Below are 15,405 nucleotides of genomic sequence, written 5' to 3'. Positions count from 1 at the left end.
CAGATCTCTTAAAATAACTTAGCTGAGTGTAAGGTAATATATATTCATTATTGAAATATAATAGGATGTAGAGAAATAGAGAGCATTTTAACAGGTAGTTGACTCACAAATAGCATTACAGATTATACTTCCTTCTACACTTAAAGTGCACATGGACATTATTTTGTTTTAAAATAATTGTGCTAAAATAACTATCTGAGCATACATTTCTGGCATGCTTTGTTTAACACATGAACATTTTTCATAATGCTTAATAGTCAATAATTTATAAAATTTTAATAGCAGCATATCATTTCAGTGATTCTGGTCCTGCTCAGGTTTGAGAATCACCCATTGATGTGCATGGGGAGAGTGGGAGGAAGAGCACCAGAGCGCCAGCACATTTCAGGATGACTGGTGCCCCTGATGTCTGAACTTAGGCAGATGTCTGTTTTCTCATCCGTAAAATGGGGACAAGGGACAGGATTGGACTTGCGGGGCAGCACGGTAGGTGCCTCTGTGGTTCATTTGAGCTCAGCATTTCTGGGCTATGTCTCTGGTTCTGGAACCATGAAAACATGGTATATGACATCTTTTAAGAGCATTATTAAAATTGTGCAAAACTGATTTATATAGGTGCAGGGGAGGAAGTCACAGAGAAGTACTACAAAGAGACACGGACATTGTGAAATTCTACTTGTGATATTTTCAAGTTAATGTAATAATAACTACAATTTTTAAAACATCATCATTAAACAGCACACTGACAGTGTCCCGCTTTCTTCAGGTTTCTGAATTGAGACAACAGCTTCGAATACGAGGCTTGCCAGTGTCAGGCACGAAGACGGCCCTCATGGACAGGCTTCGGCCCTTCCAGGACTGTCCTGGGAACCCCGTGCCCAACTTCAGCGATATAACGACCGTCACTTTTCCTGTTACGCCCACCAACGCCCTGCCCAATTACCAGTCCTCCCCTTCCACCAGCGCCTTATCTAATGGCTTCTACCATTTTGGCAGCACCAGCTCCAGCCCCCCCATCTCACCTGCCTCGTCAGACCTATCGATGGCCGGGTCCCTGCCGGAGACCTTCAATGACGCGTCGCCCTCCTTTGGCCTCCACCCGTCCCCTGTGCACCTCTGCCCTGAGGAAAGCCTCATGAGCAGCCTGAACGGGGGCAGTGTGCCTTCCGAGCTGGATGGGCTGGACTCTGAGAAGGACAAGATGCTGGTGGAAAAGCAGAAGGTGATCAATGAGCTCACCTGGAAGCTGCAGCAGGAGCAGAGGCACGTGGAGGAGCTGCGCATGCAGCTGCAGAAGCAGAAGAGGAGCAAGTGCTCCGAGAAGAAGCCGCTGCCCTTCCTGGGAGCCCCCATCAAGCAGGAAGATGCTGTCTCCAGCTGCCCATTTGCATCCCAACAAATAGCTGGGAATAGACAAAGCAACAGCTCAGACAGCCCAGCACAGGCGTGTGAAGCTGCTTCACTCCTCCTGCCACCTGGGAATGGCCACTGTGTGGAGTCCTCTGGTCAAACCAACATTCTTTCTTCCACGTTTCTCAGCCCACAGTGCTCTCCACAGCACTCGCCACTTGGGGCTGTGAAAAGCCCACAGCATATTAGTTTGCCCCCATCACCAAACAACCATTACTTCCTAGCCTCGTCTTCAGGCACTCAAGGAGAAGCGCACAGGGTCTCCTCACCTGTCAGCACCCAGGGGTGTACTGCACAGGTAAGAGCTCCTAGCTCTATGCCCAAATGTACCCCTCCTCCTGGAAATGGGATATAGATTTGCAACACTAAAGAACTGATGTTGCTCCCTAACTGGGAGGATCAATGGTTGAAGCGTCATCCAGTGTACCACAGGTTGTGGGCTCAGTTCCCTGTCAGGGCACATGCCTAGGTTGCGGGTTCCACCCCTAGTCAGGGCACATACAGGAAGCAACTGGTTGATGTTTTTTGCTTGTATAGATGTTTCTCTCTCTCTCTCTCTTTCTAAAATCAATAAACATTCTCAGGTGAGACTTGAAAACAAAAGAGCTGATGTTGGAACTTTCAATGGGAAGTGTTTATCAAAAGTGCAACAGTAACTCCCAGACACCAAGACTCTCAGGCCTTCAGAGTAGAACAACTGGCTTCTCTGAGACAGGGATCAACACACTTGTTCTGTAAAAAGCTAGATAATACTTTTGGCTTTGTGAGCATTATAGTCTCTGCCACAACTACTTGACTCCACCCTATAGCACAAAAGCAGCCATGGACAACTTATAAACAAATGCATGCAGCTGTGTTCTAATAAAACTTTATTTACAAAAAAGCAAGTTTGGCTCACAGAACTATAGATTGCCAAAACCTGTCTTCAGGATTTCTTACCCTAGATCAAAGCAATGCTTTAGGAGAGCCAAATTGGGAGTTAACAGACCTTAGTGCTCTCTCGGTATGGTTGTCTACAGAGAGCAAACATTTACTGAGAACCTACTGTGTGCCAGGCCAGGCCCTTTTCTAGTCTCTGGGGACTAGTGCTGAACTAGCCAAAACAACAATAATAACAACAACAACTCTATCCTCATGTGAAGGCAGACAGCAAATTTAAAAAAAATAACTAAAATACATAATGTATTAGAAGATGATACATCCTATGGAGAGAAAGCAAAGAAGGAGAGTAAGGAGTTTGGAAGTTTGCAACCTTAAGTGAAAATAAAAATTCCAGGAACACTTGAGCAAAGGTTTGAAGGAAGTAATGGGGAAAGCCTCGTGAATATCTGGGGTGAAGGCATGTCAGGTGAAGGAGGAAGAGCAAGGGCAAAGGCCCTGAGGTGGGAGCATGCATGTAATGTTCAGGCATCAGAAAGAAGGCCAGTGTGGCTGGAATGAAGTGAGAGGAAAATTGTGGGGGATGGCCCAGAAGAGGAACCATTTCAAAGACTAAACCAAGGTCATCATCAAAGATTTGGCTTTGTCTATGAAGCCAAAGAATTATTAGGAGCCTCTATTTGAGTTTATCTGAGAAAGAAAATTATATTATCAAAAGGTTCTGAGCTCTATATCATTAGAAAGGGAATAGGAAAAAGACTCTTATTAACTGCATTCCTTCCATTTATATGTATGTCTATGTAATGTATGTATATCTATGTATATGTATATGCATGCCTATGAGACATGTATATGAGCAATCTTGTTCATCATTGCAACAATCTTTTGGTCTTCAAGTCGTTATTCTTTATTTGCCACTCAGGAAAATGTGGTTCAGGGAAGTTAAGCCAGTTGCCCAGGGTTGCATGGACCTGGAACTATCTGATTATAAAATATAAACTCTTTTTACACTGAATATTCTCTATGCTGGGAGTATAAGGTGTGGCCATAGGTAATGAGAATATATTTTTACAGACCTGGTGGAACAACACATTCAAATTAATGATGCTCACCCCTGAATTGGCACTTTGGGAGGTGTTGGGAATTAAGTGCATTATCATCATCATTGATAACATTTATTGAATGCATTGTGATCTGGGCAACTAAGGCAAAAGTAACTCATTTTACTCAGTGCTGGATCATAAGACATTCAATTCTAATGATATAGATACTCTCAAGAAGATTTAAATTTATACAGTAATTTATGGTTTACAAAGCACTCTTTAAAGACAGGAATCATTACATGATAAAAAGATATTGAGCAATATAGGATAACATTACTGACCCGTGTTTATGACCTTGTGGTGGAAGTAGGGGTTGCAGACTGATCATGAAGGGATAGAAAAGTCCAGGAAGTCTTTAGGAAGGGCTTAAACATAAGTGGAAGTGTAGAATTAAAAAAGGAGAGTCAGGGGAAAGGCATATCATGAGAAAAAGGGGTAAGGAGGTAGAATGTACAGGGCATTCTCAGGAAAGCTCATAGAAGGATTAGCAGAATTTAAACTTGCAGAAGGAACTAATACTTGACTGTGTAAAGTTTTGAACACTAACTTTGGCTAGAAGTGGAGACCCCATGATGTGGATATGTGAGAGCCACTGCAAATTTCTGAGCAGAAAGTGGTACATACACAGCTGGAATTGAGACTTTGGTCATAGACTTTAAGATAATATGCCAGAGCCAGTAAAGGCTACTCTCAAACATACCACAGGTGGGCATTTAATCTGTTGCTTCTTTCTTTCGACAGAGCTCAGGAGTGCACGAGGGCCATCTTCCAAGCTTCTCTCCTCAGCCTTCCAGTCTCCACCACCCTTTCTCTGGAGCCCCAGCAGACAGCAGTCATGGTACTGGGGTAGACCCTCGTCCCAAAAGCCCAGGTGTACAGCAAAAGGTAGGCACCTGCAGAAAGGTTTAAACTTGAGATTGACTTTGTCTCTTCTTTCTTCTGTGGCTTTTGTCCTCCCAATTATGAGGTTCAAAGCTGACATAAATGACATTTTAGATAGAAACAACTACCCTTGAAAAGATCTCAAAGGGATGCCCAGGTACTCCAATGAGTCATTTCCTGGGATCATTCCAGAAGTCACGATGACTAAAAATGATGATCGTATGTTTGTGACACTGCTTGGCAAAGAAACCAGCTTTGGTGAAGTTGAAGATTGAATAGGGGAGCGTGGAAAAATAATGCTGGAGAAAAAGTGAAGTACATGGATCTGTGGCAAGGATTGGAAGGATACAGAAAGCTGGGGTCACAGTGCAGAAAAAGGAAGAGATGGTACATATCAGCAGGTGGAAGAATCAGGGACGTGAAGGTCCCTGGGTATGGGGAGCTCCAAGAAGCAATGAAGAGGTGCTAAGGAGGAGCAAATATAAGATGGTCATGACACAAAAGTGCTACATACCACAAGCCAGGGCAAGGCATCTTTTGAAAACGGAGACCCCAAAATGGCCCAGGCAGAGCACAAACCCACCACAGTACACAAGGCTGGTTCTTGAAGGAATTTCCCCAGCAGCATCTCCAACTCTCTGTAAATACACCCAGTTAGGAATGAAACAGCCTAGAAGATAAATTACTCCAGAAACTCCTGGGGTGATGGACCTCTTTGTATTGGACTCTTTTACTTTATTTCCTCTCCTCATCATGCTTTCTCCTAACCAGAGAGGGTATAACTTAGAGATGAATCTGTGAGGTTCTCACCAAAGATGCCTCCAGCAATAAGTCCGTGGTGATATATACTGTTGGTAACATACTGGATTTGTTTTCTAAGTGCTAACTCCTTTTTCCCCCTCAAATCAATTTTTCCAAAATTTAGCCTGTAATTCCTAATACAGAAGTAGTCCCATTTCTGACTCATGAATTGATTGTCTATTTCTGCATTTTACTCACACAGATGGCTGGTCTACACTCTTCTGATAAGGCAGGGCCAAAGTTTTCAATTCCATCCCCAACATTTTCTAAGTCAAGTTCAGCAGTTCCAGAGATAACACAGCCTCCATCCTATGAAGATGCAGTAAAGCAGGTAACTGTGTGAATTGTTCTTTATAGAAGTATGTGATGGCTACATTGGACCTTGTATTATAGGGTGCAACTTCATGCCTGTGGGTTCCAGTATCAAGTGCATCTGGTGTCTGCCCACCAGAATGGACAAAGTGTGTAGGTGCTAACTGTAGAAGGGTGCTGATGTGTATATAAGCTGTGTGAGGCTGAGGGAAAAGGTTTGTCTGGGCACCAAGGTGGCTGGACTTGGTGCCAGCTGTGCCCTCAGACAGCTACCTCTGCTGCTAAGGCTGGATAATGCTCAACTTCTGTGACACGAAATAGGGCTGATATCTCCTTTGTAATGGTTCTAGGTAATGTAGCGCTTAACACCTCATTCGGGCGCAACTCAAACCTATGTGAGCAGTTGTCAGGATGACACTTTATAAGGTCCTTCCCTGCTTCAGATTTCACTGTTCCTGGCAAAATGTTGATGGTTATTGAGCAGGGTGACAATGGAGGTTCATTGTATCTTCTACTTTCATTTACGTAAGAAAATTTTCAAAATAAAAGGTTAAAAAAAAGCAATTAATGATCTTATATTCCGAATGACCTGAGTTGGTATCAAGTAATGGCTAGCCCTTCATATTTTGCAGAAAAAAGATCTGCATCAACTCCTGAATACTGGTACCCCACCATCACATCAGGTTTCACTTGGCCTAGAAAGTATTTTAAATATTAGGAGATTTTAAGCAAAATGTAGGCTTTGTATTTCTGAAAAATTAGGGTATCTGGCTATACTGAGGCCATGATTCTGCCAGAAAACAATCACCTGAAGCAAAGATTTGCTGCCTCCTCGAACCATAACATGCATTTTACAATCTACCCTTCTCCTTTGTTCTATATTTGGCCCATTCACATAACCTGTCAGACCGCATAGGCATTGAATCCTCCTGGGCTGGCAAATGACTCATTGAGCAGTGCTCCCATCCATATTGATTATTGACACCTATGTTTATTGGGCCTGCAGTCTCAAATGAGTGAAATCAGTCTGTTCTCACCCTGGTATCTGTGAACATCAACTAATCCTTCACAGTTTCAAAAGAAAAGAAAAAGGCCAAGCAAAGTGGACTTCCATAAATAAGACTCTACTTAACTCCAATGAGCCAGAAGGGAGGGGTCCATTTCCTCCAAGTGTTGACAGGTTCCACAAACTAATGCAATGAGGAACTAGAAAAATATGAGCCACATTCTTGGAATACATTCACTTCCAACTGGAATGAAGGGCCAAAACCCAGTTACACCCATGTTCATAGCCACATTAGTCACAAAACCTGAAAGGTAGAAGCAACCCAAGTGTTGCTTCCTCACAAGGACAAAGAGAACATTGTATAGACAGATGATGAATATTATTCACCCTTAACAAGGAAGGAAACTCTGACATGGATGAACCTTGAAAACAGTATGCTAAGTGAAAAAAAAAGTCACTAAAGGCAAAATACTATATGTGAATCCACTTATATACGGTAGCTAGAGTAGTCAAATTCATAGAGGCATAGGAAGTAGAATGGTGGTTTCCAGGTCTTGGTAGAAGAAGGGATGGGGAGTTGTTGATTAATGAGGACAGAGTTTCACTTTTACAAGTTGAAAAAGTTCTGGAGATGGATATTGGTGATAGTTGCACAGCAACATGAACATACTTAATAGTGCCACTGAACTGTGCTCTCTAAAATGGTTAAGATGGTAAATTTTATGTTTTGTGTATTTCACCACAATGAAAAATACAACTAACCAAGTCTAGTTCAAAAGCCTGTAGTGCTGCTTCTAATGATCTCCTGTCTAAGAGGTAGCTGCCTTCTGACTTCTCTGACCTCCTTCGGTTAATTTGTAACAGCAGATGACTCGCAGTCAACAGATGGATGAACTCCTGGATGTCCTCATTGAGAGTGGAGGTGAGATGCCATGTGCCTTGCCCATTGGGATGCTCTGCTTCTGCATGTCCTCTAGGGAGCAAACTCGAATGCTCACTCTAAATGGGACCAAACCTCTATGGGAATAGTGGTCTCTCCATTTGAGCTTCCTGTCTACTTTGAGCAGATAAAAGAAGGAATTAGTGGATGATTCCTCACTGCCTTTGTCTCTTTGTCCGAGAAACACTTTCACCAATAGTTTCAACAGATTTCATGTTTCAACTCAGTGCCTATTTCCCTAATGTTTTTATTGCTATACTGTTTCTCTCTACTGTTCTAATGCCAATGTCCATATCTTCTTAACTAAGAAGAATAAAGCAAGCGTTTGTGCCACCTACTCAAAATGAAATTTAATTAGTAATGCCCCATTAGATGGTCTATTCATGCTTAAGTATTCAAGCTAGCAATAAAAATGATCAATATATTATTTTTGCCCTATTTATTTATTTATAATTACATAGTATATGCATAGAATTTGAAACCATACAAATGAATAAGGTCATGTAATGAGTAGCTGTTGATAGAAAGGGAAAAACCTCAGGTATGACCCTTAAGTAACAACACAAAGTTTTAGAGAAAGAGTGTCCAGGTGGCTGGCTCAATGCTGTGCTAGACCAAGTCCCCACCTCTGCAGAGTTTGCAGTCTGGTAAGACATACTGACAATGAGCGAGTGAACAGGGAGGTCCTCCACTGTAACAGAAGAGAAGAAGGCAAAGATGGGCACAGATGTGGGTATCCTTATAAGTTTTATGATGGAAAGATGAGAAGGCTCAAAGTAGACACCTTTTATATTTTAAGTAAAATATGTGGTGAGGTCAGCAAAGAGTACATGTGCAGGAAGGGGGCATGGGGGATTTGAGGAAAGAAGGAAAGTTATGAATCAATCGTGAATTAATTGAGTTTTCCAGAGAAACACAGTAGATTGCTACACCACTGATTTAAAAGGAAACCAGTCAGCTTCATTGTGTAAGTTTCCTCTTACAATGTCCAGCTGATCCAGGGCAGGCTCAGAAAATACAGATTGTAAGATTCACCCAAGTGTGGTGTTTTGCCAGAGGAGAATGGTGGAAGGGAAAAGCACAAAGATATAGAGGATATTTATAAAATAATAATTATAATGGTATACCAGAGTATATAGCCTGGACAAGGACAGAAATAAAAACCAGAAGCGACTCATGGATGGCGATAAAATAGTACAATTGGTAGCTTAGAGTGACTCCACGTGGCGGAGAAGTTGTGTTTGGGTAAGCTGTAGAAAAAGGAGGAGATGGATTGAAGGTGAGAAATTCTGGTTGAAATTGAGCTTTCAGGGGAATGCAGTATTTGGAAATGACAAGGTCCAGCATTTGTCCAAGAGTGAGGTTGAAGGAAACACTGAAATTGAAGGCAATGGTGGTATCAAGAAACTGAGAGGCCAGGTGGACATTGGGTCATTTCTGAGGATGCTGAAGCTACATGGAATGACAGGAGTTGATGTGGGGAAAAGACAATAAACTGGGGAACAGTTTTCAGTGGATGAGGAAGAGTGGCCAGGAAGCTGGGCTGGGGTGGGATGGCAAGGAGGGCAGCATGACCCTAGAAACCACTGAGGAGTTATAAGAAGGTGAGGGAGTGACAATCAGAGAGTGTCAGCAGGTGGCACCCAGGAAGACTCACTTTCTGGCTCTGAAGTAAATGAGGCCACGCTGAGGGTGTAACAGAAAATGCAATGTCCTCAGAGGACAGCCAGATGTCAGTGAAGGAGCAGGTAAAGGGAACTATTTTGAAAGTTTAATAAACACAAAGTGAAATTTCCAGGAAAAAAAGGATTTGGAGAGAGACTGGGGGCAGGGGGTGGGGAGAAGGATTGGGGATATATAGAACAGCCTAGGATGAGACAGGGTGATGAGCAATGACCAGAGAAGCAGAGCCATCTCCTGTATTTAAGTGTAACTCATTCATTCCAAGATTCAGTGTATGGTGTGCTGTATGTGAAGTGATTTGACAGTTCACTTTGTGTTTTAACAACAGAAATGCCCGCTGATGCACGAGAGGATCATTCATGTTTACCAAAAGTCCCAAAGATGCCCAGGTCTTCCCGAAGCCCTACTGCTGCCCTCCCCAAGCCCTCAGCTTCCTTTGAACAAGTGTCTTCAGGGGTCCAGCTACCATTTGATCGCTATGGCACAGACAGTGATGAGCACCTTGAAGTCTTATTAAATTCCCAGAGCCCCTTAGGAAAGGTGAGCGATGTTGCTCTTCTAAAAATTGGGAGTGAGGAGCCTTCTTTCGATGGCATGATGGATGGATTCTCGGGGAAGGCTGCAGAAGACCTCTTCAATGCACACGAGATCTTGCCAGGCCCCCTCTCCCCGATGCACACTCAGTTTTCACCTTCATCTGTGGACAGCAATGGGCTGCCATTAAGCTTCACCGAATCTCCCTGGGAAACTATGGAGTGGCTAGACCTCACTCCACCAAGTTCCACACCAGGCTTCAGCTCCCTCACCACCAGTGGGCCCAGCATCTTCAACATTGATTTTCTGGATGTCACAGATCTCAATTTGAATTCTCCCATGGACCTTCACTTACAGCAGTGGTAGAATGCCTGATGCACAAGTGCTGAGGAAGACCAATAGAATTCCACAACCATAAATACTTACATTATTCAAACAGAAGAGCAGGAGTAGGGGAAGGAGGAGGAGATTTTTAAAAAGCAATGGAGACTTCTGTGACAACTAACAAGCACAAATAAGAGTCATTTATATATATATACTGTAATATTTACCAACATTCAATGACTGTTAATGATTTTAGCAATGCTCTTAAAAATGTGCTTTCTCAGATCAAAAATGCCGAAAAAGTTATTCTACTATCTTTTCAAACACCAGTATTTTTTCTAGCCCATAATTTAATTAAGGTATTGTTAGGGCATAACCAAATGTCATAAGCTTTTCTTTTAAGTTTATTGGACCTACTGTGGAAAGAAAATGTAAACTCTTTTGGGAGTACAGGGAAGTCAATCTATCAAAGGTTATGAAAGGCATACCTGTGATGGAGGCTGATTCTCATCTCTCCATTACCTGCCTTTCAAAATATCATTAAAGCCCAGTTTCAGTTACAAAGTTCTTGAGACAGAATAGAGGGACAGAACCAATTCTTTCCCAGGGAAGCAGAATCAACTCAGTGACCCTCTGCCACAAAGCTGCCCCATTGGAGTGGTTTCCAATCTTCTACCCAGGACTCTGTGTGGTCACTGATAAAAACCAACCCACCCAGAACTTCCCTCTTTCTCATCCAGTTAGCCAAATCACTCCCACTCTGTCTGTGGTGATAAGCATTGCCAAACAGGCAAGAAACTCCTGCCATGGAAGGTTCTCCAATGCAATACCTTTTAGTTCCAAAGACTAGTGATGACCACCCAAGCAGATCGAGGGGTCTGTGTAGCCTCAGGAAGCCCTGTCGGGGACATTCAGACAGCACTGGAGAACATTGTTTAACATATCATAGGAATATGTACCAAAACACCAATCCTTTCTTGCTCCTCTTTTGAGTATCTTTTTTTTCCTGCCCCAACATTGGGAGAAGAGGACTTCTTAGATCTAAGAATCTGCCATATTCCTAGTAAAGCCATATTTTAAAAAGCTAAAACTCCAGGTTTTCCTGGAAAATTCCTTCTCCATATGTATAATTTGCTGCCAAAGAAAGTTGAAAGAATGTCCTTAGGAAGAAACTGGTGATTTAGCCTATTAGTCACAAAGCTCATTCTACCCTCATTTGATGTACAGCAATCATTGATTTGGGTTGCTCTGGGGAAATTGGAAATCATTATATTGTAAAGATAAATACGAAATACATTAACAAGGAGAGAGTATTTTAGGTATGGATTTCTGAAAGAAAACACAATTGCATATTGAAGACGATGAAAGGGAGAACAGACATTGGTTTCGTGTGCATTCCTCATCACCTCTCAGGCTTCGGCTGGGAGCTGAAAAAGTCAGATGTCAGGACGGTCTCCCTGAGTTTCACTGTGGCTTCACCCCACTGTGTTTATAGTGTTGCATGCTGTAGAAAGTAGCTCCTGCTATTGTTTTTATAATTTAAATCACTAAGGCACTGTTTTTCTCATTTTGTAAAAAATGTTGTTCACTGTGCACTTACAGAGAAAATAACCAAAAATGTTGTGATTTTAGTTCTCTTTTGATAAATCAAAGATTTAGAAGTCATTCCATTGTTACCTTGTTAACTTGTGTGAACAGAGCGTTTTTGGTGACTGCTACTCTGGAAGCTGCCAGATCTTACTAGGGGTGCAGGGTATATATAAAACACACACACACACACATGCACATGTGATAGGTATATATATGTACTTACACATGTGTGTATGTGTATGCATCTTGAAAAGCAGTGTTACAGAGTTCTACACCAAAAACCTTTAAGCCTTGATCTGCTGTGAAATGATACTTGGCCTTTCTCACTGCGAGTTCCAATTAACCAACCAGACTACACGTTGCCTCTCTGTGTATGACTAATGGCTCCAGCCTGATGACTCACAGCCACTTGCTTACCATGAACAAACTCATCTTGACAATGAATATGGATGTGAAAAGACAGAATAGCTTCACCATTAGTAGCTGGAAATGGTAATACAGTCTCTCATAGAAGAGTATAAAAGGAACCTAAAATTGTTTTACATTCCTTGATCAGCATTGTGCTTTGAAAGATCCACATGGTAAATTTTTCATTTTGCTTTTATGTCAGTCATCAGAACCAAAATCTAGAGGGAAAATTATCAGTCTTCTCTCTGAAGCCAAAGAAGCATGGAAAGAAACCCTTATTAATACATTCCTCATATTGGTTTATTCCTCAGATGTTGACATTCTATTTGGATCTTAACAAAGCTTGCTGGTCAATATATTTTTCATGTGTTACATTGTGTGTTTTGTATGTTACCCCCCAACCCCCCTTACTTCCTTTGGAAAACAAACCATAGTGTCCCTACTCTGAGACTGTGGTCTGAGTATTAATTATTTTTTTCTTTGGGTATTTCTGTCTGAAGGAATAGTCTTGGTTGGGAGGCCTCTGTACTTTGTAAGTTTCTGCATCTTTAGGGATCCTTTTAGGATATTACCTTGTACTGATATACACACCTTACAGTCACCAAAAGATGGATCCTATTTGCTACTGCAAACCAACAAACTCAACACAGATTAGACACCTGGATTGTTGGTTGCAACCTCCTTCCACAATCTCCGCACAGCATATTCACTCTGTCTCTTCATGGCTCAGATGGAATGTTTGTGGAATAAAATTGGGAATAATTGGGAGAAAATTTATGAAGTTGGCTTCTCCCCATGGGGGAAGATAATTCATGATAAAAATTCATCTGTCTCCTATTAAGAATTTTTAAGTTCTTTTAAACTCTTAGTTGTGTACTCTAATTTGGTGACAAGTTGGACCTGACAAAAAGATGTACAAAGACTTATAAAGATGGCCACATTCATGTTTCTTACTTCCCTTAGGGCCTAAAAATGACTACCTGTGGTTTTCTTAATGCTCCTGAAATCTGCGGTGAAGCAGACCTGCAGATCTGCAGCCTCTGTGAATGCTGTTGTAGCCCCTTAGATTCATACTGATCCAGCCGAGTCAGAAAATTTATTCCTGAAAATGCTTTCATTAAGTCAGTACTCATTAGTAGTAGCCCTGCTCCTAACAATGTTATTGATATGACACACACTTTCTATTATAAGGGACAGAGAGGGAAGGGGAAAAAAAGAATGAAGGAAGGAGGGAAAAAAGGAAGAGAGGATGGAAGGAAAGAAGGGAAAAAGGTCCAAATTTCCTGATCTATGAACTTCTCAGTTCAACTGAGATACTGCATGATGAAAAGTCATTTTTTTAAAAAATTTTATTTATTTATCTTTAGAGGGGAAGGGACAGAGAGAGGGAGAGAAACATCAATGTATGGTTGCCTTTTGTGCATCCCCTGCTGGGAACTGGCCTGCAGGGAACCAGCCTGCAACCCAGGCATGTGCCCTGACTGGGAATCGAACCGCGATTGTCTGGTTCGCAGGCCCGCCCTCAATCCACTGAGCTACACCAGCCAGGGCGAAAAGTCATTTTTTAAAAATGTAATGATTGCACCATAAACGAGGAAACCAAGAGAGTCTCCACCGGAATAGTCTAAAGTCTAGGAACTGGGGACCTTCCCCATTCAAACATTTATTTCCAATCTGAAGAGAGAGAGAGGGAGAGAGGGAGAGAGAGAGAGAAGAGGAGAGGAGAGAGGAGAGAAACCATTCCAATCATTTGAGACAGTCCTTTTCAAAAATTATTTAAATTCTACCAACTCTCCTAGAAACAGATCATGGTCTGGCTGAAAATCCCTGCATCAAATTCACTCATCCAGTGGATAATTACTTGATGCTTAACCTGTGCAAATCACTAAAATCCTCAGATTTCCAACATCACACTGACTCAGCATAGGTGGTTTAGATTTTGGGTGGCTGGGGGTTTGCAGGTGCTTTGCGGATGGACACAGTCCTCGACCCATAAACCTTTTAGCTATGATAAAAAGGGGGGAAATCTTCATTTTTCCAAAGGGGAAGCAGAGGGCTCCTTTTTAGCTATGAGCTGTCACCCACCCAAATATTCTGTTCTTGTCTTTTTCTCAATGATCAAACAGCAGCAGTACATCACTTGGAGATCTTTCATTATATCCCACCACTTTAAACATTTGTGAGAGTTTTAAGATTCATTTTTATCTTTAAATACAAGGCCCCTTGAAAATCTGAGATTGGAAAAGAAAACATTTTTTTTTGCCCTACCACTTGTGCTCAGTCTCCATATCAAGCTCTTTCTACAACAAGGACACTTACCAGAGGGGAGGGATTATCAAAGGTGAGCCTCCATCCCTTAGCAGAAAAGCTGCAGAGTGGGAAGCCATGTGGGCCTCCCATTTGAGGTTTGGCTGCATTTTCAAGGTAGGAAACCCCAAAATGTGGGCATACTGTGTGCTTCAGATATGAGAGAACTTGGAGTGAAAAGAGTCTGGGGTCTTTGTTTTCCTATAAATCCAGTATGAATCTGCAAGGTGGTTCAGATGCTGAAATTGCTAATGCTTTATTATAAAGATGATATTAATAGACATGCAGAGTCTGGGTTCTGAAAAGAAAAAAAGATGGCCTTATAAGGCTGAGCTCTGCTCAGGTTGTATGAAGGAGCTGGGTTCTATTCAAGAATCCACATTTTTGGGGGACCCCAGGCTAGGTTGGATAATGTATGAAAAATGACTTTAAGACAAAAAAAGATTTTGGAAAAATTTTGCTATCATCTGCCAGGAAAACTGTAGGGTTGACTGGGTTCAATAACATACCAGTAAGTTTTCCTTCTGGTTCTAGGATTTGGCCATTTTCCCTGTGAATTTAGACAACTCCTAAACATCTCTTGTGCTTATTTTAACCACCTGCTGGTACCTAAGTTTTCTATGAATGTTTTAACAGCTCCTGAGTGTTTATGGAAAGGGAGTAGAACAATGCGGATTCCGGATGCCATTCTAATGTTTTCCAAAGGAAGGGAACCCACACTGCTCCCAGTGCCCCTGCCCAGTGTGTCTACCTGCAATGAGGAAAGAGGGTGATGCCGTGCTGGGTGCTTGAAACCTTCTCTTGCTGCAACACATCGAGGTGCTTTGTAAAGGAATCAAAAGACCAAGCATACATTTTCTATGGGGCCTCTGTGTGGCATTGTTTTCATGTTGGTCTCCTTTGCTCAACTATGCATAAACGAGAAAGAAGTGTAGGTTACCAGGAAGAGAAAAGAAGCAATGGCTAAAATACCAAAGTTGGCATGTGTTCTTTTTATATACATATATTTTTAAATAAAATGTTTATTTAAAAAAGATATAAGCTTCTTTTTTGACTATATGATGCACGAGGTACTGTACTATGCACATTAAGTCTGTCATTTCCTTTTACCCTCACGATGGTGCCATGAAGTGGCACTATTATTAACCCTATTTTATTATCCCTATTTTACACATGAAGACACCAAGTTTCAAAGAATTTAAGTTGGTTAAGGTTACATACCTAAG

The 15,405-nt window shown here is 41.8% G+C and overlaps 1 protein-coding gene across 5 annotated transcripts in view; it reads left to right on the top strand.

Moving 5' to 3' along the window:
- The window catches only part of MYOCD (myocardin), a 101,824-nt gene extending 86,668 nt beyond the window's left edge, over positions 1-15,156 (top strand). For 4 of the 5 annotated variants that reach the window (XM_053672707.1, XM_053672705.1, XM_053672709.1 and 1 more), the window contains 5 exons: positions 767-1,708; positions 4,134-4,277; positions 5,278-5,406; positions 7,258-7,315; positions 9,345-15,156. In XM_053672707.1, coding sequence (XP_053528682.1) covers positions 767-1,708; positions 4,134-4,277; positions 5,278-5,406; positions 7,258-7,315; positions 9,345-9,916 — 1,845 coding nt within the window. In that variant the 3' untranslated portion in view covers positions 9,917-15,156. The remainder of the gene's footprint in view (positions 1-766; positions 1,709-4,133; positions 4,278-5,277; positions 5,407-7,257; positions 7,316-9,344) is intronic. The other variant, XM_053672706.1, reaches the window with a different exon arrangement.
- The last annotated feature ends 249 nt before the right edge of the window (positions 15,157-15,405 follow it).

Source organism: Artibeus jamaicensis, unplaced genomic scaffold (assembly GCF_021234435.1).
Source record: "Artibeus jamaicensis isolate MK-2021 breed Jamaican fruit bat unplaced genomic scaffold, CSHL_Jam_final contig_781, whole genome shotgun sequence".
In the NCBI taxonomy this organism is placed as follows: Eukaryota; Metazoa; Chordata; class Mammalia; order Chiroptera; family Phyllostomidae; genus Artibeus; species Artibeus jamaicensis.
This window is presented reverse-complemented; position numbering and strand designations above follow the sequence as displayed.